At 35.4% G+C, this 25727-nt stretch overlaps 1 protein-coding gene across 5 annotated transcripts; it reads right to left on the reverse strand.

Moving 5' to 3' along the window:
- Positions 1-25484, reverse strand: NUDT12 (nudix hydrolase 12). 5 transcript variants are annotated; one of them, XM_069492193.1, is made up of 7 exons: positions 25155-25484; positions 9298-9505; positions 8153-8739; positions 5103-5270; positions 3591-3704; positions 1121-1320; positions 1-120 (listed from the first exon to the last, which is right to left on the reverse strand). In XM_069492193.1, exons 2-7 carry the CDS (start codon positions 9501-9503, stop codon positions 10-12), a joined length of 1386 nt encoding a protein of 461 aa, XP_069348294.1. In that variant the 5' UTR covers positions 9504-9505; positions 25155-25484; the 3' UTR covers positions 1-9. The 5 variants fall into 5 exon arrangements, with proteins under 5 accessions (XP_069348294.1, XP_069348292.1, XP_069348296.1 ...); XM_069492191.1 differs by having other exon boundaries at positions 9298-9509; XM_069492195.1 differs by lacking the exon at positions 25155-25484 and adding an exon at positions 22768-23209 and having other exon boundaries at positions 9298-9509.
- Positions 25485-25727: the final 243 nt, after the last annotated feature.

Below are 25727 nucleotides of genomic sequence, written 5' to 3' on the forward strand. Positions count from 1 at the left end.
TTCCTTGATTTAGAGATTGGGATTTATTCTAATCCAGTGTTTGATTAATTGATGTGCAATAGCTCGGCTTGGTGGCACAAAGAATGCCTGCTGCTTCCCTTTGGTCAGAACATCCACGACCTAAAATATACCATAAAAAAATGCATTAGAATTTCAAAGCTGTCATATTTAAATACTATTTCCATGCTTATACAATTCAATTTAAATGTGATGACTTTTACAGTGAATAGCAACAGTAGAAAGTGACAATATCCATATTCAACATGCAAAATTTAGGACAGCATTTGTAATTGCTTCACTGGGCTAGTGATTCAGTTTTCAAAATGTTCCAGAAAAGCATATTCCCTTATGAAAATAAGGTCACGAAAAAGCAAAATATATGCTCCACATTTAATTTCAAAGTGAAGCCAACTTCTGGGACAGGGTCCCTTTTATAAAATTCTAAAACAATAATCTAACTTCTACCTTTTGGGGTTAAGCATAAAATAAAATTAATTTTATATAGGCAAAGTCAGAAAGGATTTCATTTCTTTATTATTATAGTATATCCATCTGTTTTCTATACAAATGCTTTAGGTCATGCAGAACACAAACTAGTAATTTCTCTTTCATTATATTATTTAGGGATGGTGTTTAAAAAGTTCTTGTGAGTGTATCTTTATTATACAGATATGTCATTTTTATCCCTAGTACATTTTAAAATGAATAAAAACATTTCTAAAATTTTAAGCATTTTTACTGATGTTTTTTGAGAGCTACTTGTCCTAATGCTATAAACTAAAACATAAAATGTCTAAAAATAATATTCCTGTTTCTCATTCCTGAACTAATGTTTATCTGCTTTACACACATTGATAGGTATTATCATCCACCTGAAGGAATGGCATCTGAAATTCGAAATGGCACAGAATCATCATTACTGGAAGAATGAGTTAATATAGGATACATTAGTAAAAACATACTCTTCCTATATGGAATTACCAATTATATTGTAATCCATGCATAATGAGAGGGCCAAAGCCATTCATTCAACTTGCTGACAATATGCATCCTTGCTGTGTGCCCAAACCAATATAGTCAGGAGCAATCAATAGAAGAAGGAAATTAAATTGAACTTTACCTGTTCTCTAGTGAACCAGCGGGCATCCTCTATTTCATTCTTGTCAACTTTAATTTCTGTAGACACTGCCACAGCTAAGCAACCAATCATTAAGGAGGAAGGCATTGGCCATGGTTGACAAGAGACATACTGAACATGGCCAACTCTGACTCCACTTTCCTCTTCCACTTCTCTCCGAACAGCATCTTCTATTGTCTCCCCTAATCAAATGGGGCAAAAGAACAAGTTGCTGATGAACATGCCCTGGACATTTTGTGCTCTGAATGGTTCAAACATTTGGAAATCACTTTGGACAGAAACCCAATTCAAAGAATCAGAAAGCAGAAGCCTAAAACTAGACTGGAATTGAAGAAAACGTTATTTTTTTTTAAGTATATGATTTACATACAGAGTATCAAAATGCCAACAAAAACCTTTTCATTTCTTAAAGGTCCAAATTTGTCAGTCACATTTTAAAAATAATAACATCTACAACTATCCAGCACCTACTATTAGCTAAATACTATGCAAACATGTTATATATTATCTCATTTATATACTATCACTAAATAGTTATAAATTATCATTATATGATTTTTATAAATGGCTAGCTCTTTTCCCACTAAAATCTTGAAACTCTTTATTATGTTGTCAAACAATTATTACAGAAAACTCTTTTTAGGTGACTAAAAGATTAAAAGCCACATAGGATGAAACTCAATACTTTTTCTTTCCAAGCAATTGTTTTCCTCTAGATGACTATTGACTCAGCTATGATGAAATTAAGTAATATCTATAAATGTACTTTGTATTTCTAATTTGTTGGAATTGAGAAGTAGAATAGGGGAAACAGTTTTTAAGTAAAATTTATCTGGAAGTTTAGAAATCTTTTGCTAAATATAGTAGTATTTAGCAAAATATATTTGTAAATATAGCATTCCATTTCAAATAGATTGATAAATTTCCTACATGAAAATTAAGAACTTATATTAATCCAAAGAAAGTATCTAGTGCAAAGATAAGTCATAGACTAGCATAAGATATTTGCAAGACCATTACTAATAAACCATTAGCATATAATACATATTTTAAATCTCTTAAAATCTATAATAAAAAAAGACAAACCAAACAAAAATAGGTAAAAGATATACACATCTAAAATTCAGAGGAAGGAAAATTGAATGCCTAACATCTGAAAAAAGATTTTTCATCAGCAGGAAAATGAAAACCACAATAACATACTATTTCATTCACCCCTCAGAATGACAAATTAAAAAGTCTGAAAATTCTAACTTGATCGAGATGTGGAATAACAGAACTTTCGTGTACTGCTGAAGAAAGTTTTAATTGGCAGGAACACTTCAGAGAGCAAGTTGGCAATATTTAGAAAAGGTTAAGATGCTCATATTATATGAGCTATCAATTCTACTCTATGTATATATCCTAGATAAGTCTTGCAAATGTGCACAAGAAGTATAAAAATATTCATTGCAGTGCTGTTTTTAATAGTAAGAACCTTAAGATAAACTAAATGTCCACCAGCAGAATGGATAAATAGTGGAATATTCATAAATAGAATACTACTCAGCAGTTAAAAAAATGACCAAGAACTAGTAGAGACAGCATAGTGATTAGGAGTAAAGACTCAGAAGTCAAACCATTCAAGTTTAAATCCCTTCCCTTTAACTTACTAGCTGTTCTATATTGGGCAAGTTATTCAGTCCTTGTGCCTTAGTGCTCCTATCAGTAAAATCACTATAATAGAATCATATGAAGATCATATGATTTAATATACATAAAGTCTCCAGAACAGAGCCTAATACTATGTATGTTTACTATTATTATTATCTAGCAATGCAGATTAAAATTGGAAGTTGATATAAACATTTATTAATTAGATATATTCACATATTTATTCCACAAATATTTATTGAACTCCTATTACATGTGAGGCATTTGCTATAAGGGTTTGGGATACAGCAGTGAAGAAAATAAAGTCCCTGCCCTTGTGGAACTTATTATTCTAGTAAGGGAAGATAATAAATATATACATACAAACATACCATATTATTAATAGTTGGTGATGAATGCTGTAGGGAAAAATCAGGTGGGATGACAGGGATAGTGAATGCAGGGTTTGGGGCTAACTGATGTATTTAGGGCAATCAGTCAAGGCTGTTTTAAAAAGTTAAGTCTAATACAGAAGGAAGTGAGGTGTAAAATATCTAGATACCTTGGTCAAGAGCAATATACGAAAGAGCAAATACTGAATTTTTAATAAAACAGACAAAATTACTAGAAAATTATGAGAGGTATATCATGTTTAAATTATTTTGTTAAAATTATATAATGTTTAAAATATTTTAAAATAACCCAGTTTTATAACGTGATAATTTATCAGAGATTATTTTTCAAATGCTATCTAAAATTTTTATTTGGAAATTATAAGTTAAATGAAAACTATTATAAAAATTATTAAGAAAAGGCTTACCAGGTTCAATAAATCCAGCAAGACAAGTAAACATGCCTGGGGGAAATCTTTTCTGCCTGCCTAAAAGACATTTGGTCCCATCTGGATGAATAACTTGCATGATTACTACTGGATCTGTTAAAAAAAAAAATCAGATATATAATAACAGAAAAAAATAATTTACACTCATTGTGCAAAGTCATTACCTGGTTAAATTATATAAAGGTATTTCTCCTGCAGAGAGGAGACTCTTGTCTGGTTCTAAGAGATTGCTTCCTTCTGCCCTGATCTAGCTGATGACAGAGTATCTCAGGGAAATTGCATAGAATAGTGTCAGTAAACTAGAGGAAGACCATTTTTGTCCTTCTTCTCCCAATCTTAACAGCAACATTTATTCTGTACTTATGGTATGTGAGGCATATTCTTATTTTTTAATGAGAAAAATGTTTTGGGTAGGTAATACATAGATATGAGGAAAATTCAAATTTTGCCATAAATACAGTAAATTTTCCTCTCCCTTCCATCCCAATCCTTAACAAAATGTCTTTAAAAGTGAATGTGGCTCTATGATTAGGTTTAAGTCATTAAAAAAGAGACTTAAGTAACAGTTCATCTCTCTAGCAGTAACAAATCCAGTAAATTCTTCTCACTAGATCACGACTGAGAACTAGGAATTAAATATAAAAGGCTCTTGAGCAACTAAACCAGACGTCACTAAGCCAGGCATTTTACTCCCCAGAGACTTTCAGGTGTTGCTGAATCTATCTATTCTTTTTTCATACAGTTTTAAAAGGCTTGGTTACCAGATTTCCAAGCCTATGCAGATTCAAAGCAGCACTTAGAAGAGAAGGTATAGGCAGACACTAAGAGTAATGAGAATTTAGCTTCAGGCTGTACTGCTTTGGTAATGCCTCAAACAGGTACAAAATTGTTGGGGCTTTTTTTTTTTTTTAACCTCTCCATTAAGTGGAATCAAATTGGCAGTCTTTTGAAATCATGTATCTTAATATATCAAATTCATATTGATTAATACCCAAAGTTAAGAAATAGTTAATGATGTACAATGTCTTTTACTTAAAAACCATGAAAGTATCTAACATTTGGGCTGGGCACGGTGGCTCACGCCTGTAATCCTAGCACTCTGGGAGGCCGAGGCAGGTGGATCGCTTGAGGTCAGGAGTTCGAGACCAGCCTGAGCAAGAGCAAGACCCCCGTCTCTACTAAAAATAGAAAGAAATTATCTGGCCAACTAAAATATATATAGAAAAATTAGCCGGGCATGGTGGCACATGGCTGTAGTCCCAGCTACTCGGGAGGCTGAGGCAGTAGGATTGCTTGAGCCCAGGAGTTTGAGGTTGCTGTGAGCTAGGCTGATGCCATGGCACTCACTATACCCAGGGCAACAAAGCGACACTCTGTCTCAAAAAAAAAAAAAAAAAAAAAAAGTATCTAACATTTTAACACTCTTTCCAGAATGTCTTATTCCCCAAGATTCCAGGTGGCTGAGATTTCACTGTAAAAGAAAAGGCTTACCAACTCTTGGATATGATGTATTATGAACACCGTGAAGACTAGGACAGTCTTCTTTTAAACATACTCTTTTATAGCCACCTTCTTCAATTTTAGTTGCACCTCCACAGGTTGGGCAAAACTTGTATCGATTGTGCCAGGCAAGAACAGATCTTGCTTGAGCTACAACTCCTTTAAAAGAAGAACAGAAAGTTGTAATTCTGTGATAAATTATTAAAAAAAATATACATATGTCTCTATATACATGCATTTAGGTAAAATGTTCTCAAACTATAATAAAGACATACACTGTTTTCTGAATAGTTATGTGATCAAGTAATTTAGTATTTCTATTTTTATGATGTGCATTTTTCTTTTAAAGTAAAAGATTTAATTTTCCATATGACAAATCAAAATTAGATTTAACTTTAATTTGAATAAAATATTAGTCCTATATGTTAGATGTACTAACATCCATCTCACACATTGTATTAAATCAAGCTTTTATTATAGGTGATTTTTAATCTTTGGGTATACATGATGCTAGTGTATAGTGAATTTACAAATAGTGACTTTACAATTGTTATTTTATAAAAATACACTACAAAGACAGTTCCTAACTTAGACTTGTACTCTAAAGGAAATATTGTTAGGAAACTGTAGGAAGCTATCTCTACTCTCCTTCTTGGTGACTAAGCCCCTGCTGGTCAATGCCATTGTGGAATACATTCTGTTTTCAACTGGAGACTGCTTATAGTACAAAACATATTACGTGTTACAACATTCATGGTTAACTTTGTTTACCAAAAGAATGTCTAATAGAATAAATCCTAACATATATACACTTTGGCTATATCCTTCACCCTGGTACTTAAAAAAAAAGAATTAATATGGCCCGACCATAAATATTACAATTAAGGCAATACGACTAGAAATGCTACCTTTCAAATGCTCGAGAAATTTGCTCTCCCTAGAATACACTATTTGGTTTACAAATTTTTGAAATAAATAATAATAGACAATTATAACAATTATAACAATGTTTAAAGTGGTAAAAATGAATACACAAACCATAAATAAAAACAACTGTAATACTGAAACTCAACGAACCATAGGCAATATTAAATATTTGCTTGCTACATTACCTCGTTATGTAATTTACACGAGAGTATTCACATTATTTCAGGATCATCACAGTAAGAAAAGGTAACATTTATTGAGTACTTACTATGTGCCAGGCATCATGCAAAGAACTTTATATAGATTATAATATTTAATGTAGAACAACCCTATGAGGAAGACAGGTACTATTACCTTTATTTTCTGGAAGTGGAAACTGAGGCACAGTGAAGTTAAATAATTGTGTAAGGTTGTGCAAGTAAGTTAAAGGGCCCCAGTTTCCTCACTAAAAGAAAAAAGAAAAGAAAGCAACTAGCTCATTTACATGATCGTTTTAATCTTAAAATTATATATACAGTTCCAAAGGAAATATGCTTTCTTTAAAAAGTTTGATGATTTCTCTACAGGTGTGGAGAATATTTCCTTTGGGTAGGAAATATTTAAGCAGTTTCTAGAAGGGCCACTAAATCACCTAAGGAAAGGTGGACACCGACAAGTGACTTTTTCCTAACCTCCCTTTAAGTCTTGTATCTACCATAATCTGGCTTCTGTTCTTTCCACTCCACTGATATTCCTCTTGTCGAATTCATCAACAGCTTCATATTAGCAAAGCCAAAAAGATTCTTCTAAAAAAAAAAACTTTGTTTTTATCTTACTTAGATTCATATCATTATTCAACACACTTGACCGCGCTCCCTCCTTGAAATATCCTGCTCTCTTGGTTTCTATGAGCATATTCTCTTGGCTTCTCCCTACCTCATGGTCACACCATCTCCATCGCCTTTGATGGCTCTTCTTTTGCTTATACCTGATCTCAGAATTTAGGAGGATTCAGGTCTGATTCTGAGGTTCCTTTTCTTGCTTGCTTTCAACCAGTAGCTCCTTGGGATTGAAATGCCTTTGTGTTGATGACTGCCGTATGGATATCTCCAGTTCAGACCTGCCCTGAGTTTCAGATTCTAATACCCTTTCTAAACTTAATATGCCCCAGAGTAAACTATTGATTTATTTACTCCAAGTTTGTCCTGCTTTTCTTGCTCTACCCATTACTCTATAGTATCAAGAAATGGTGTCACTATCTACCAAATAACTAAAATCTGAAAATTAGCAGTCATTCTTGATCTTTTCCTTCATTATACCGTATACGCAATTCATCAGCAAAGACTGTTGATTTTGTCTCCAAAATATATCTTGAATGTATCCCCTTTTCTCTATTTCTACTCTTAGCACCTTAATTTATGTCTTAATCCATGTTACCATCATCTCTCTCTCTCAATTATAATAGTCTAAATCTACAGATCAAGCCCTATCAGTTCTGTCTCCAGAATATCTCAAATTCTCCCTTTCTCTCCATCTCCACTGCTACCATTCCAACTCAAGCCACTGCAGTCTCTTTCCTGCGCTATTGTAATATCCAATCCCCTCCTAACAAGACTCCCAATTTCCACACTTAATTAACAACATACCCACAATTCAAGCTCTACAAAGCAGCTAGTGTGAGGTGTTTTTTTGTTTTTAAAAACACATCAGGTTATAAGATTTAAACGGTATTTAGAATAAAACCCTAATTTCTTATCATAACATAAAAAGTCCCAGCAATAGATAACAAAACAAAACAGAAAAGGTCTTTGCCATCATGTTCAGTAGATAGCTGTCTTTGCCATCATGTTCAGTAGATAGCTGGTGTGCAAAATTATTTACTGAAGAATCAAATGAAACCCTCATGTATTAGGGTTAATTCTGAGGCAATGAATCTTGGCTGATTAAAACTACTATAACACCCAGGAGAGTAGTCCCTTAGGGTGAGAACTTTAAGAAGTTTCTAAGGAAGACAATCTAACTCCACTGCTTATTGGAAAAAGTGTGCCCCTTGGAAACTGCAGATACATGTAACTCCAACTCAATTCTAAAAACCAGATTATTACCAATACAGATAAGTAGATTTCATTTCTTACCAGCTTCTTTTTCTTTTAACTGCAGAAGAGCTGGCATTGGAGGATGAAGAAAATAACAATTTTCATGTCTTTGTTTAAATTCGTCAGCAGCAGTGGGATCTATACTTAGAGCAAACCAGGCAACCAACCCATCTTCTTCCTCCCCTCGGACTTCTCCAGCGTCAAGTAACTTTTCTTTCATTTCAAGTTCTACTCCAAGGAAAATCAAGGTGATCTTCTCAGGCTGAGCTAAATAATCCTCTACATCTGTGTAGCTCAGCTGACAAAGCCTTACTTCCGGCTGTTGGAAACTTTCCTTATTGCCACCTAGAGTGACCAAGGGATTTAAATCTGAAAAAAGGATATAAACTGTGGCTGGATGGCTTTCTTTAGCTAGTAACCAGTCAGAATTATTTCTCTTTTCACTTTTGCGGTCCAGTAGTGTTTTGCTAAAATAATTTTCACATTCTTCCACTCCATTGGTTAGGAACCAAGGCTTCTTCCCACCTTTAGCATTAGCTAGTAAATTAGCTATATTCTTATAACCCCAAAATATAGCAATATCCAGTGCAGTCTGACTTGATTTATTAACAAGTGATCTGTCACACCTATGGGAGGAAGAGAAAATTGGGAAGAAAAAGTAAAATAGGAAGTTACCATTTTCTCTTGTATTTATTTCAATAAAATATTTCCAGATACATATTATGGCCCCTCTATTTAATGATTACATAAATTTTTTTTAATTAGTACGTAGATTACTACGGGGGATGTTAAAACAACAATTTAATAATCATAAAAGATTAAAAAGTTAGAGATAGGAGATATTTAAAATTTCTGGATAATTCCTTATAAAATAAAAAAGTATTAAGGAGATATCAAAATTCTAGAAGGAGTCATAGTGAGATTTACATTTTCTATTTAGGAGAAAAAGATTAGACTACTCATACATTTGCTTTGCTATAAAGTATGAAGGATTAATTCTTCAATAAAAATGGTTAAAATATTTTAGTTAGAAATTATGTTATATTTTTATATAATAACTTAGTCAATGAATTATTTAGTAGTCCAACAACAGAAATATGGCTACAAGAAACATTTAAAAGGACATATGTAACACAGAAATTAAAACACAGGCCCTTTCAGGTGGTAGAGCCTAAAATGTTTACCCTTTGTCAAGCAGAAATTTGACAACCTCTGGGTGCCCATTCCTTGCAGCATACATTAAAGCAGTCCAGCCATTGTCAGAAGTTTCGTTAAGAAGAGATGGAGAATGGCTAAGTATTCCTGTTAACTTGGCAATATCTCCTTCTGCAGCTGAACAGTGAAATTGGGAAATTATTTCGTGCTTTGGACTTCTTTTTACAGAAGACATTTCTTCCTTAAAAGAAGGAAAATAGAAGATAAAAAATAAAAATCTCATTTGCAATTGCTTTTTGTATCAATGAATAAACATTATCTGAATACTGATGTCATTAGAATAGTAATGGTTTCCAAGGCAATACACTCTTCATAAGGTAATTATTATTAACTGTCATCACAGCATACATTTCAAAATTGTTATCAACTGAAAATTATAAATATAATTCAATTTCTATACCCCGGAAGGTATAGAAAATAATGTACAAAGAGTATTGGCAATACAAATGAAGGGGGCCATAACCTTGGGAGGGGGAGCCAGGTAACATATTACAAAGAAGAGGAGGTATTTGAGGTAAACTAGAGGGGACTTCATTACAGACTGGGGACATGAGGAGGAGGGGGTTAAAACAGATAAGTAAAGGCAGAGATTTTTATTTATTTATGTTTTAGGTACTAAGCATAAGTATATTAAAGATATCATTGAATTCAAAGAAGATAAATGGCCAAGAAACATATGAAAAAATTCTCAACATCAATAAACAGGGACATAAAATTTTTTTTTAATTTATTCAGGATATTATGGGGGTACACACATTTTGGTTACATGTAAATCGTTTGCCCTGCCCAAGCCAGGGCTACAAGCGTGTCCCTCCGCCATACAGGGCATTCGCTTTCATTAGTTGTGGGTTTACCCCCCCACCAAACCAGCACCCAATGAGTATTACTGCCATGTGAACACTTTAGTGTTGGTCAGTTAGTACCAATTTGATGGTGAGTACATGTGGTGCATGTTTTTCCATCCCTGTGATACCTCACTTTGAAGGACAGGCTCAATCTCTATCCAGGATAATATAAGAGGTGCTAGATCACCATTGTTTTTTTGTGGCTGAGTAGAACTCCATGGCATACATATACTGCATTTTATTAATCCACTCATGTATTGATGGGCACTTGGGTTGTTACCACATTTTTGCAATTGTTAATTATGCTGCTATAAACATTCGAGTGCAGATGTCTTTTTTATAGAATGCCTTTTTTTCCTTTGGATAGATGCCTAATAGTGGGATTGCTGGATCAAATGGTATTTCTATTTTTAGCTCTTTGAGGTATCTCCAAATTACTTTCCACAGGGGTTGTACTAATTAAGACAGAGATTTTTAGCAGATAACAATCAGTGTTCTCTCATTGTATGGTACCCAGGTATAGGTTCCTGCTCTCAGGGAAATTATGATTAATTAGTTTATTACTCAAAAGCTTTCTAAGTTTAACATAAAAACAATTTATTGTTCTACCTTGCACAATTAATTTTGCAATCCATTTCAGGGGGATTTTTGTTCATGGTATGAGGCAGGGGGTCAAGATACTTTTTTTTATCCCAACAGATAATTCATATGATTCAGCACTATTCTTGAAATTACCATTTTTATCTCATTGTAGTGCAGCACTATCCTTGTTATAAATTGGACGATCATGTATTTTTGGATCTATTATTGGCCACAGTTCTGTTGGTCAACTGTCCTTGAATTCACAGAAGCTTTTTAAACCATTTACTTTATTTATCTGCTTTGACACTCTGCCATCTCAGTGAAATAAAAAGAAAATAATTGCCTCATACCTGTTAATAAATATTGCCTAATCATGGATTACATGTGGTAGGGTACAAATTGTGCTATTTATTTTCTGAAATGGTTCTGTTAGGTAGGTAGTGAGGGACTCTGGGTCTGCTTCAAACATGAAGGAGAAATAAAGGCTTTCCCAGACAAACAAAAGCTGAGAGATTTCATCAACACCAGACCTGTCCTACAAGAAATGCTAAAAGGAGTTCTTCAATATGAGAGAAAAGTATATTAATGAACAATAAGAAATCATCTGAAGGTATACTATTCACTGGTAAAGTAAGGCATAAATATAGAATATTCTATTTCTGTAATAATGGTATATAAACCACTTATATCTTCAGTAGGAAAACTAAAATACAAACCTATCATAAATAACTACAACTTTTTGAGAGAGAGACAATATGAAAAGATATGGATGGAAACAACAAAAAGTTAAAAAAGCAGGGAAGGATAAAGTTAAAAGGTGGAATTTCTGTTATATTTCTCTTTGCTTGTTTGTTTGTAAGAATTGTCATATGTTTAAATTAATTGGTTATGTTTTTTACAAGCCTCATGGGGACCCCAAATCAAAAAACCTACAACAGATACAGAAAAAATAAAGAGTAAGAAATAAAACACACTACCAGAGAAAATCACTTTTAATAAAGGAAAATAGGAAGGAAGGAAGGAAGGAAGAGAAGACAACAAAACAACCAGAAATCAAATAATAACATGGCAGTAGTAAGTTCTTGCCTATCAATAACATTGGATGTGAATGGACTAAACTCCCCAATCAAAAGACATAAAGTGGCCGAATGGATTAAAAAAATACCTAACTATATGTTGTCAGCAATAAACCCACTTCACCTATAAAGACACACATAGACTGAAAATAAAGGAATGGAAAAAGATATTCCATGCAAATAGAAACCAAAATAAAGCAGGAGTAACTATACTTCTAACAGATAAAATAGATTTCAAGACAAAAAGATTATTATATAATGATAAAAGGGTCAATTCAGTAAGAGGATATAAACAATTCTAAATATATATGCATCCAACCCTGGAGCACCCAGCTATATAAAGCAAATATTATCAGAGCTAAAGACAGAGATTGACTCCAACACAATAACTAATGGAGACCTCAACACTCCACTTTTGGCATTGGAGAGATCATCCAGACAGAAAATCAATAAAGAAACATTGGACTTCACCTGCACTGTAGACCAAATGGACCTAATATTTACAGAATGTTTCATCCAACAGCTGCAGAATACACGTTTTTCTCTTTAACTCATGGATCATTCTCAAGGATAGACCATATGTTAGGCCACCAAACAAGTGTTAAAATTATAAAAAAATTAAAATAATATCAAGTATTTTCTCTGAAAACAATGGAATAAAACTAGAAATCAATAAGAAGAGGTATACTGCAAAGTATAACAACACATGGAAATTAATAATATGCTCCTGAATGAATAGCGGGTCAATGAAGAGATTAAGAAGGAAATTGAAAAATTTCTCAAAACAAATGAAAATGAAAATGCAGCATATCAAAACCTATGGGGTACAGCGAAAGCAGTAATAAGAAGAACGTTTATAGCAATGAGTGCCTATATTAAAAAAGTAGAAAAGTTTCAAATAAACAACCTAATGATGCATCTCAAAGAACTAGAAAAACAAGAGCAAACCAAACCAAAATTAGAAGAAGAAACAATAAAGATCAGAGCAGAAATAAATGAAATTGAAAACAAAAAAGTACAAATGATTAACAAAATAAAAAATTGGTTTTATAAAAAGGTAAACAAAATAGATACACTATTAGCCAGACTAAGAAAAAAAAGAGAGAAGAGCCAAATAAACAAGAGATGAAAATGGAGAGATTACAACTGACACTGCATAAATCCAAAGGATCATTATAGACTGTTATGAGCAACTATATGCCAATAAATTGAAAAACCTAGAAGAAATGGATAAATTCCTAGACACATACAACCTATCAAGATTGAACCATGAAGAAATCCAAAAGTGTCCCATTAAAGAAAAGCCTGGGAACTGATGGCTTCATTGCTGAATTTTACCAAGCACTCTCTCAAAAAGAACTAATACCAATCCTACTTAAACTATTCCAAAACTTCGATTAGGAGGGAATACTCCCAAACTCATTCTACGAGGCCTGTATCACCCTGATACCAAAACCGGACAAAGACACAACAAGAAAAGAAAACTATAGGCCAATATCTCTGATGAACATAGATGCAAAAATTCTCAACAAAATACTAGCAAACTGAATTGAACAACACATTAAAAAGATTATTCATCATGATAAAGTGGTATTCATCCCAGGGATGCAAGGATGGTTTAATAAATATATGCAAATCAATCAATGTCCTACATCATATGAACAGAATGAAGGAAAAAAAATCATATGAAAATTTCAATTGATGCTGAAAAAGCATTTGATAAAATTTTCAACATCCCTTCATGAAAAATAAACTAAAAAAAAATTGAGTATACAAGGAACTTACCTCAACAAGATAAAAGCCATATATGACAGACCCAAAGCTAGTATCATACTGGATGGGGAATAACTAAAAGCCTTTCCTCAAAGATCTGGAACATGACAAGGATGCCCACTTTCACCACTGTTATGCACACAGTACTGGAAGTTCTAGCTAGAGCAATTAGACAAGAGAAAGAAATAAAAGACATACACATTGGAAAGGAAGAAGTCAAATTATCCTTGTTTGCAGAAGATATGATCTTAACATCTAGAGAAACCTTAAAGACTCCACAAAAAACTATTAGAACTGAAAAATAGATCCAGTAAAGTAGCAGGATACAAAACCAACATACAAAAATCATTAGCATTTCTACATGCTAACAGTAAATTTATTGGCCTCTGAAAAGGAAACCAAGAAAGTAATTCCATTTAGAATAGCTACAAATAAAATTAAATACCTAGGAATATACTTAACCAAAGAAGTGAAAGATTTCTATAATGAAAACTATAAAACATTGATGAAAGAAATTGAAGAGGACACATAAACCATGGAAAGACGGATTGTAAGAATTGACATTGTTAAAATGTCCATACTCCCCAAAGCAATCTACAGATTCAACGTAATCCCCATCAAAATATCAGTGACATTCTTCACAGAAACAGAAAAAATAATCCTAAAATTTATATGGAACCATAAAAGACCCAGCATAGACAAAATCATCCTGAGCAAAAAGTACAAAACTGAAGGAATCACATTACCTGAGTTCAAATCATACTACAGAGTTGTAGTAGTAACCAAAATAGCATGGTACTGGTATAAAAACAGACACATAGACCAATGGAGCAGAATAGAGAACCCAGAAATAAATCCCAGAACTTCTCCTTGACAAAGGTGCTGGAACATACAGTAGGGGAAGGACAATGTCTTCAATAAATGGTGCTGAGAAAGCTGGATACCCATGGGCAGAAGAATGAAATTAGACCTTTATCTCTCACCACATATAAAAATCAAATCAAAATGGATTAAAGACTTACACCTAAGACCTGAAACTCTGAAACTACTAAAAGAAAACATTGGAGAAATGTCTCAGGACATTGTTCTAGGCAAAGACTTCCTAAGTAATACCTCCAAAGCACAGACAACCAAAGCAAAATTGGACAAATGGGATTACATCAAGCTAAAACGCTTCTGCACAGCAAAGGAAACAATCAACAAAGTGAAAAGACAATCCACAGAAAGGGAGAAAATATTTGCAAACTATCCATCTGAGAAGGGATTAATAAGTAGAATATATAAGGAACTCCAACAACCCAATGGAAAAAAATCAAATAATCTGATTAAAAAACGGAAATGGGCAATAGACACTCTTGTTCAAAAGAAGACATACAAATGGCCAACAGGTATGAAAAAATGCTCAACATCATTAGTAACAAAGAAATGCAAATCAAAACTACAATAAGATATCATCACACCCCAGTTAAAATGGATTTTTTTAAGAAGGCAATAACAGATGCTGGTGAAGATGTGGAGAAAGGGGATCCCTTGTACACTATTGGTGGGAATGTAAATTAGTGCAACCACCATGGAGAGCAGTATAGAGGTTCCTCAAAACACCGAAAACAGAACTATCATAGGACCCAGCAATTACAATACTGGGCATATACCCAAAGGAGGGCAATTCAGTGTATTGAAAAGATATCTGCACTCCCATGTTTACTGCAGCACTATTCACAAGAGCCCAGATTGAAGTCAACCTAAGTCTGTATTAATAGATAAAGGGATAAAGAAATTGTGGTACATATATACAACTGAATATTATATGGCCACAAAAAATTCTGCCATTTGCAACAACATGGATGGAACCGGAGAATATTACGTTAAGTGAAATAAGCCAAGCACAGAAAGAAAAATCTTGCTTGTTTTCATTCATATGTGGGAGCTAAATATTAAATACAATTTATCTCATGGAGACAGAGAGTAGAATGATGGTTACCAGAGGCTGGGAAGGGTAATGGGGAGAGGGAGATAAAGTGGGAATGGTGAATGGGTGCAAAAATATAGTTAGACAGAATGAACAATATTTGATAGGACAACAAATTGACTTTAATCCACAAGTTACGGTATACTTTAAAATAACTAAAAGAGTGGAATTGGAATGTTCCTAACACAAATAAACATTAAATACCTGAGGTGATGGATACCCCAATCACCCTGTTTTGATTTACTCACACTACATGTCTACATCAAAACATCGTATGTACTCTATAAAGATGTACAACTATTATGTACCCATAATAATTGAAAATAAAAAAGGAAACTGTACAAAATATTATGAACAACAATAGCTATCACTTTTCAAGACTTTATTTTGAAGCACTGCTGGACAGACTTGTGTATTGGTCTCTTTTCCAAATTGCCTTTTAAGTTTATTTTCCATAAACTCATATTACATAGTTTTTCCAGTTAAGTTTACTTTGAACATTATTTCACTGCCCCACGTTCTGAGGTCATGGTCACTCCCTCATCCTTCTACAGGGCATCACAAGTAATTGCAAAATTGTCCTTTAAAAATACAGCGTACTTCACTACGGCCAGTGCAATGCTTATGCATAAAATATTCCGTGGAGAAAGGAAGTAGAAAATATACATTTTGTCGTTTAGGTTTCTCAGCAGAAAAGTCATCTAGAAATAGTACCATTAGTCATTCCAGAGAAGCACAGAAAGTCTGAGATCGAGCTCTATTGCTTGATTTACTTTCATTTGTTATAACAAGTCCTGTAGAAATTGAGGATTTGAAGGCTGGATAAAGTGCTGCCCCTGCATTCCAAGAAGCGCATAGACTATTCTCAGAGGTCATTTAAAAAAATGTTAAGTTTAAAGGGACTCAGATTTTAAACAAACCAACATCCACTTTTACTGATGGGGCCTATGACTTGCCCACGGTCACATGGATAGAGTGGGACAGGCAGGACCTCAAATATGGCTCTGTCACTGAAGTCACTGGTCATCACTTGACAAATTCCAGTCCCTGGACACTCAAGACGACCATTTAACCAATTAAGCGCAAGCCCTGCACAGTCTCTGCAAACAGTCAAATGCCTTGAGATATTTTACTTTCTTGCCACTACCGTGAGATTCCTTCCTTCAAAGTGAAATCACACCTGAAGTAGCTATTCCTTTTCCCCGTTGCAAAGCTTGGACTGGAAACTCCACCAGCCACAGGACCGCCTGAGCTCCCTCCCTGTCCGGGGATCCCCAGCAAGCTGGTCTGCGGTTCCAGCGCCTGCGCCCATAGACCCAGCCAAAGGCTGCACTGCATGATCCAGCAGGGACGCGCAGGGCAGCGCGCAGACCAAGAGCCCAGGGAACTGGTCACCGCTCCCAGAAGAAATAGTCGGGGTAACTAACTCGCCGCTGCTTCTACTAACCCAAAGGTGACCACAGTAGAGGTAACCAGGACCGGTCGAAGGACTGGGGAAATCCCACTCTCACTTTTTCCGGCGCCGGATGCAGCCTTCCTCACTTCCGGCGGTAGTCCGGTATCTTCCCGCGGCCTTATGGGAGATGTAGTTTGAAGCGCATAGCTGCGCGCGACCCGAGAAGGGGCGGGGATTGGGGTTCGAGGGGTTCGGGAGCTGGGGTGGGAGATCTCCGCGTGAAGTATCCGCGTTGCCGCTGAGTGAAGGGTGGGTTGTCCTTTTGAGACCGAGATGAGTAGAGATCGATGCGGGCGATGAGAAAACTGTAGTTCTGTAGAAATGATTTTAAATATTCCAGTATTTCGCACCCAGCTCCCCAGCCTTCTCTCCAATATAGTCCAAAGCAATTGAGTGTTCAAAGCATTCTTTCGTGTTAAATAATCCTGGGATATTGGCTAGGCTAGACCAAGTCAATCTGTCATGTGACCTTAAGCAAGTTATTGGCCTCTGTAAAACCTCTATCACCTTGTGAAAATTGGTACCATATATTAATGCCTACCTCATACAATAGTCCTTTAAAAAGTATGCATTAAGTGTCCACACCACCTTCTTGGGTTGTGAGGTTTTAATTAGGTTAGTGCATACAAAAAGATCTTAGGACAATAGGAAATGCAGAGCTGGCACCCACGACACAATTACTGTTGTTGTTATTTATTTATTGTTTCGTTTCCGTGTGCTTTCATGCTCCAAAACCAATGGAAGTTATGTGAGTCCAAGATTACAAAACTAGGTGTAAGTGGTCTTCTAACTTCCAGATGGGGGTCCCCTTGGCAATCAGCAACAGCTGCAAGAGTCTCCTAAGATTGACCATTACTTCCCACCTGAGTTTACTCCTTGGACGCTCCTTCTCGCAATGAAGTTTACATATCCGTTGACATTGAACTTTTCATGACTGTTTTTTCTAACTTTGCCTTGTGCTTCTTTCTGTGCTTAGTTGTCTTCAGTCTTTAATGATTTCGACATCAGAGAGGAGGTCAGAAATAGTAAGGTTTAGTTACTGTAGAGCAGGAAGGAAAACAGGAGTAACTCTATGACAGACTGGACCTCTTAGGAAAGGCCTAAGTTTTGGTTTCCCCAACGCAGGCCCTCCCCCTCCCCCTCCCCAGAATGCCGCTGGTAACAACTGAGGGCCCTGGCTTGGAAACTGGCCAATGAAGAGCCAGAGCCCTGACTTGGAAACTGGCCAATTAGGAGCCAGAGCCCTGGCTTGGAAACCGGCCAATCAGGAGCCAAAGCTATCGGCCACTTTTGAGGGAACAAATGAATTAAAAGGGGGGTGGGGGGGTGTGCCCGATACATGTAACCTATTGATAAGTATAAAAGCTTTGTTTCCGCCCCAGGGCGAGGTCCCGGCTGGTGGAGAGACCACTGCGCTGGTGCTCTGAGCCTTGGACCCTAGCCTGGGCTAGAAAATAAACTCCTTTGTCTGTTGCAGTCTTGGTGACTCTGCCTATCTGTTCCTGGGACTGAGGGAAACCGGTTCTTACATTACCTCATTGGACATAGCCAATCTTTGAACCCAAACATATGATTACAGTAGATAGATTAATAACGAACCTTTGTGTATTAATGATCTAGAGTCAACAATTATTAATATGTAGTTCTTCTCCCATCCTTTAGTATTCTCTTGAAGTAAATTCCAGACACCATATTATTTCATTGATAGATATTTAAGAATAAACTTTTTGGAAATATGAATATATATCTAAATATAAGGGCTTTTAAAAAGAACACATCTACAATATCATTAGTACCACTAAAATTTTAACAATAATTGTGTATATCACAAAAGAGATATTCAATATCAAATTTACTCAATTGCCTCATAAATTTTATTTTATATGTCTTCTAGTTGATTTAGCTAAACAGTCTTCCCATTACATTTGTTTTTTAAAAATCCATAGATTTCTCTCTCTTTTTATTTTTTCTGGTGGTTTATTTGTTGAAGAATAATGATCATTTGCTCTGTAGAATGTCCCAGATTCTGAATTTTGTAGACTGTATTCTTGTGGTGTCCTTTCCTTAAGTATTTCTTGTAAACTGGTAGTTAAATTTATGGAATTTTTCAGATTAAAGTTTGATTTTTATTTCCAAAAAGGTGGCATAGGCATTATAGTTTCCTTCCTATTGCATTATCTTAGGAGGCTTGTCTCTATTTTGTCATATTATAATTATCATTGGGTTCTGATGTTGTTGACCTGATAAAGGTTATGATAAACATCATAAATTTTCCATCAAATTTTCAGCTAATAGTTTTGCTACATCCATTCTTTCATTAGGAGTTACAAAATAGTGATATTCTAATTTGATCATTCATTCTACATTTACTAACTGAAATTACTTTATAATAAATTTATCTCATTAAGTATCTGTACAGTTAATAAGGAGAGGTAGGATAATTGCATGATTTTCTCCCTTATTTCCTAGTTTTCAGACTAACTTGTTAGTTTCCCAATATCCTTCAAGTTTTTAAGTATACAAGCATACTTTGTATTATTGCACTTTGCTTTATTGTACTTCACAGATAATGGGTTTTTTACAAATTCAAGGTTTGTGGCAACCCTGTGTTCAGCAAGGCTATCGGTGCCATTGTTCTAATCACATGTGCTCACTTCATGTCGCTGTGTCACATTTTGGTAATTCTCACAATATTTCAAACTTTTTCATTATTATTATATCTGTTATGGTGATATGTGATCAGTGATCTTTGATGTTACTATTGTAATTGTTTTAGGGAACCACAAACTGAATCCATATAAGTCAGCAAACTTAATTGATAAATATTACATGGGTTCTGACTGCTCCACCAACTGGCTGTTCCCCCGTCTCTCTTCTTCCTCCCAGGCCTCCCTATTCCCTGATATGTTACAATATTGGAATTAGGACAATTAATAACACTGCAATGGCTGTTCAAATGAAAGTAAGAGTTTCACATTTCTTTTTAAAACAAAAGCTAGAAATGATTAATTTTAATGAGGAAGGCATGTCAAAAGCCAAGTGAGGCCAAAAGCTACGCCTCCTGTGCTGAACAGTTAACCAAGTTGTGAATACAAAGGAAAAGTTCTTGAAGGAAATTAAGTGTTATTCCAGTGAATATAAAAATGATAAGAAAGCAAAACAGCCTTATTGCTGATATGGAGAAAGTTTGAGTGGTCTAGATAGACGATTAAACCAACCACAACATTCCCTTAAGCCAAAGCCTAATCCAGAGCAAAGCCCTAACTCCTGAATTCTGTGAAGGCTGGGAGGGGTGAGGAAGCTGCAGAAGAAAAGTTCAAAGCTAGCAGAGGTTGGTTCATGAGGTTTAAGGAAAGAAGCTGTCTTCATAATGTAGAAATGCAAGGTGAAGCGGCAAGTGCTGATGGAAAAGCTGCAGCAAATTATCCAGAAGATCTAGTTGTGGTAATTGATGGAGGTGGCTACACTAAACAACATATTTTTAATGTAGATGAAACAGTGTTCTCTTGGAAGAAGATGCCCTCGAAGACTTTTATAACTAGAGAGGAGACGTTAACCCCTGGCTTAGAAGCTTCAAGGAACAAGCTGGCTCTCTTGCCAGGGGCTAATGTAGCTGGTTACTTTAAATTAAAGGCAATCCTCCTTTACCATTCCAAAAGTTCTAGGGCTCTTAAGAGTTATGCTAAGTCTACTCTGCCTGTGCTTTATAAATGGAACAAAACTTAGATGACAGTACATCTGTTTACAGCATTGTTTACTGACTACTGTAATGCCACTTGGAGACCTACTGCTCAGACAAAAGATTCCTTTCCAAATGTTACTTCTCATTGAGAATGCACCTGGTCACCCAAGAGCTCTGGTGGAGATGTACAAGGAGATTAATATTGTTAATGCCTGCTAACACAATATTTATTCTGCAGCCCATGGATCCAGTAGTTTCGACTTTCAAATCTTGTTATTTAAGAATTACATTTCATAAGGCTATAGTTGCCATAGATAGTGATTCTTCTGATGGACCTGAGCAAAGTAAATTAAAAACCTTTTGAAAAAGATTTATCATTCTAAATCCCATTGAGAACATTTGTGATTCATGGGATGAGATCAAACTATCAACATGAACAAGTGTTTGGAAGAAGTCGATTCCATGACTTTGAGCAGTTCAAGACTTTGGTGGAGGAAATAACTGCAGATGTGGTAGAAATAGCAAGAGAACTAGAATTAGAAGTAGAGCTTGATGATATGACTGAATTGCTGCAATCTCATAGTAAAACTTGAATGGTTGAAGAGTTGCTTCTTACCCATGAGAAAAGAGTGGTTTCTTGAGATGAAATCTCCTACTGAAGATGCTGTGAACATTGTTGAAATGACAACAAATATGTAGAATATTACATAAATTTACTTGATAAACCAGCAATAAGGTTTGATAAGGTAGACAACAATTCTGAAAGAAGTTCTGCTATGGTAAAGTGCTATCAAATAGTATTACATACTACAGAGAAAATTTTCGTAAAAGGAAGATCAATTGATGCAGTAAACCTAATTGTGTCTTATTTTAATCAATTGCCACAGCCATCCCAAACTTTAGCAATCACTACTCTGATCGGTCAACAGCTACCAACACTGGGGCACCACCCTCTACCAGCAAAAAAATTATGACTTGCTAAAGGCTCAGAAGATTGTTAGCATTTTTTAACAATAACGTATTCATTAAGGGATGTACATTTTTTTAGACCTAATGCCCTTGCACACTTAATAGACTACATGCAGTATAAACATAGCTTTTATATACTCTGGGAAACCAAAAAAATTTATGTGACTCACTTGATTGTGGTATTTGCTTTATTGCAGTGGTCTGGAACTGAACCCACAATATCTTTAAGATATGCCTATATTTTATGAACTCATGGATGTTAACATTTTTGATATATTTCAGGTTATTGAAGTAGCATTATTTTAAAAATATTTTATTGTATTTATTACTGTGATGCTCAAATTGTTTCTTGAGTAGTAGGAACCCCTTCAAGTCAGCTCCTAAGTTTTCTTGACCAGAATCCTGAAGTGTTTGATAGCTTACTTCCTTTTTTGTATGACAAAATGTTTTTTAGACTTATCTTGTAATATTCTGCTCCAGACCTGGAGTCAGCCATTTCTCCAAGTAGCCTTGGTTTCTTTTAATGAGAAATGATAATACCACAGTCTTTGTTCTTGTGGTGCTCATTGCTAATAGATTACTGAATACCTCTCTGAATGTAACCTTCTCTTGGGGAAATTGAACAAATACAGATCCTTTCTAATAAGAGTTTACATTCCAAGGTCAATAATGGTGCCAACATAGATATTAATGGAATAAGATACTATTGTTTTCATTTCTTTCCCATTTAGAAACTTAAGGCTCCTCAATGCCTATAAGAAAAAGTTAAAACTCTTTCGCATTAGCTTTAGATACCCTCCTTAATATGGATCCAACATACATTTTTAGCCATATTTTTCCAAGAATTTCCCATATAAATAGTCTCTCTCATTCAGCCAAATTGGACCTATACACTGACCTGGGATACCTCTTGTGCTTTCCTACCTCCCTGCTTATGCTTATGCTAGTTTGCCTAACTTAAATGTTTTCCTTTATCCAAATCTTACCCACTACTCAAAGTCCAGCTCAAGTACCTCTTAATTGGATCTTCTAAGTCATTACTGAGCATTAAATTATCATTTTCCCACCAGTATGTCCTTGCTCTTACCACTTCAGTGTATACTGGCCCTTCTTCCAGCACTTATATTTCTTTGCCTGAGGGCTTTTCTTGTCACCAGATTACACTTTGCCCTCCTGCTCAACAGAGCAGCAAAGGCAGATAATTAACATCTCTTGGGAGTGGCCCTCCCCTAATGGCTGACATGGTATGAACTGGTATATAAATACAACAGCCTTTTTCGCCTCTTACGCAGAGGCACATGTTCCACACTGGCTGCCAGATCTTTCCAGTGGCATTAGGTTAAGCGAACCTATCTACAGTGGACACTTGATTAATAACTAGCTCTTTATTGGCTGCCTTCCTTTCCCTCCTTCCCTGCTATTCCTTCTCTTCCTCATTTCCTTACCACTGTTTCCTCCTAGATAACTAATTTCATGTGAATCCTTGTCTCAGGATTTGATTCTGAGAAAACCTAAATTAAGACAAAGATTTTTCTTCCCTCCTTTCAATTCATAACCCTTATTATGTAGTAGTTAGCCTCCTCAGCATAGCTTGGGAGAATTATTAACCATAATTAAGTAAATAAATCCCTATTACCAGTCATTCTGGAACACATATTCTGTTGTCTTAATGAGAACAGTGTTATTGAAAATCAATGCATGAAATTCGGATTGATTGCCCTTGAGATGAATAATTTGGAGCTCAAATTTTAAACCACTTTTTTTTCCTCTGGCCATAACTCATTTTACAAAATGGCTTGTCCCTCACTAAGAGCCCTCTAAGAATACATGCACCTCTTGTACTTTAGTTGTAGCTACCCTAGAAAGTTACTTGCTACCTTGTATGGGTGCCCTTCAAATGAACGTTGTGTCTAACACATGAACTATTTCCTAAGACAGAAATATGCCAACTGTATCTTGCAAATTTAGTGAAAATACATCCAGTCATTTTTCTCTCAACCAGATAGAAACTTTATTTTATGGGCAATATATAAATAAAATTTTATGTAGATAGTTTTACATGGTAATTAGCCTTATACTGTCTGGAGATATGTCTTATTCTTGCCATATATTTCTCTTTCTTCTTTATATTAATAAACATTTCATTTATTTTTGCCTTTTTGTCTAATAGTTGTAATTTCTTTCAACATAGAGAGGCTGAATTTTTTTTTTTAATTTTAGAGACAGTGTCTTGCTCTGCCACCCAAGCTAAAGTGCAATGGCAGAATCATAGCTCACTGCAGCCTTGAACTCCTGGCTCAAGTGATCCTTTCACCTCACTCTCCTGAGTTGCTGGGATTACAGGCATGTGCCACCAAGCCTGGCTAATTTTTTTTTTTTTTACTTTTAATTTTTTTGTAGAGACAGGGTCTCAGTATATTGCCTAGGCTGCTCTCAAACTCCTGGGCTCATGTAATCCTCCCGCCTTGGCCTACCAAAGTGCTGAGATTACAAGCATGAGCCACTGCACCCCTGCATGAGCCTGATTTTTAACAGCTAAGTCTACAGTAATAGCTGCTTTTGTTTCATATATAAGGCATTTAATAAAAGTTGGTGGATGATAATGATGAAATATCCTGGGAAATGTGCTTTAACTCTATACAAGTTAGAGGTGAATTCAATAAAAGTGTGGATATCTTAAACTCTACGTAAGGTCCTTGATAGAAGATATCTATCTTATATCTATGTGACTACAGATAGGGAAGTTTCTAATTTGCATACATTATATGCATATTCTGCATTCCTGAAACACACCAAGTTTGGTCTGGACTTAGGACCTTTGGACTAGCTGTTCCCTCCTTTTGAAATACTCTTCCTCTGGTTTTTCTAATTACGACTTCCTTCTTGTATCCATGTGTCAGTTCAAATGTCATATTTTTAAAGGGCTTCTCTGATCACTCAGTTTGTAGTAGCTCTCATTGATACTTTCTTATTTCTGGCATTCTTATTTTTGATTTTTCTTATTTCTGATGTTTATTTATTGTGTCTCCTTATTAGAATGTAAACTACTACTTGAGAAGGTCCTTGCTTATTTCATTTACTGCTGTTTTCCCAGGACCTGGAATTTTTATTTGGCATAAAAGAAACATTCACTGAATATTGGTTGATGTTGAACAAGTGGTTCTTTTCATATTAAATCAGATATATTTTTGACATTGCTATCATGCCTTGGAAATTAGAACTTCTCAAATAACATTAAGCAGGAATACATCTGATTTTCTGTGTGGTTGGTTTACCTCTGTGTTTATGGAATTTAGCAGGAAAATAATATCTGATTGTTCCCCTCAAGGAGCTCCTTGTCTAATGAAGTAAAGTGGATTATAAACAATTGCATGTGTTACGATAGAGTAAAGACAAAGTGGAGAGCACATTGGGGCACCTATTATAGACTTACAGGGCAGGACCAGAAAAGGATAGTGGAGACAAAGTGCTTACCCGTGTCTTCTCTCCTTCAAGATCTTCTGGGAAGAGGCTATGACCCAGGCTTCTTGCAACGAGGCCTTGTGACTCGTTCTAGCTAATTCACTGTAGACAGAAGTGGTGGTCTTCTGGGCCAAAGAGGTTGAGAGACAATATATAGCCCTCCAGATCTCTATTACTCTCTTATGGCAATCTGGAAGCACATGGTAAGAAGACAGAGGCACAGCAGACAGGACTGGCATCCACCCTTGGAGGACAGCTGCTGCGGAGAGCTGCCAGACCCGCAATGGACTTTGAATGAGAAACAAACCTTTGTGTTGTAAATCACTGAGATTGCAGGGTTAAGTTGCTACCTCACCATAGCATAGTCTATTCTGAGTCATACAGAACACAGTGAAAAGATGACCTTTGAACTGAGTTTTGAAGGGCCAGGAACAACAATAGGACAAAATCTGTTTGCCAGAGGCTCTTCCTTTCCTCCCTGCGAGGGTATAACCGGATCCCTTAAAAGAGTAGAAGTAAGCTTAGAGATAAAAGTAGGTTAATATTCCAGATGCTAAGGAGGTAGCAGAGTCTACTAAGTGTCAG

The sequence above is a fragment of the Eulemur rufifrons genome, chromosome 17 (assembly GCF_041146395.1).
Source record: "Eulemur rufifrons isolate Redbay chromosome 17, OSU_ERuf_1, whole genome shotgun sequence".
NCBI lineage: Eukaryota > Metazoa > Chordata > Mammalia > Primates > Lemuridae > Eulemur > Eulemur rufifrons.

Bases quoted from the DNA above. Each gene is read 5' to 3' on its own strand.
- NUDT12 (XM_069492193.1), bottom strand. From the start codon at position 9,503: ATGTCTTCTGTAAAAAGAAGTCCAAAGCACGAAATAATTTCCCAATTT. The intron at 5,271-8,152 runs GTAAGAAATGAA...CTTCTTTTAAAG, and splicing joins GTTAAAAGAAAAAGAAGCTG to GAGTTGTAGCTCAAGCAAGA. The intron at 121-1,120 runs GTAAAGTTCAAT...GGTATATTTTAG, and splicing joins GCTGGTTCACTAGAGAACAG to GTCGTGGATGTTCTGACCAA.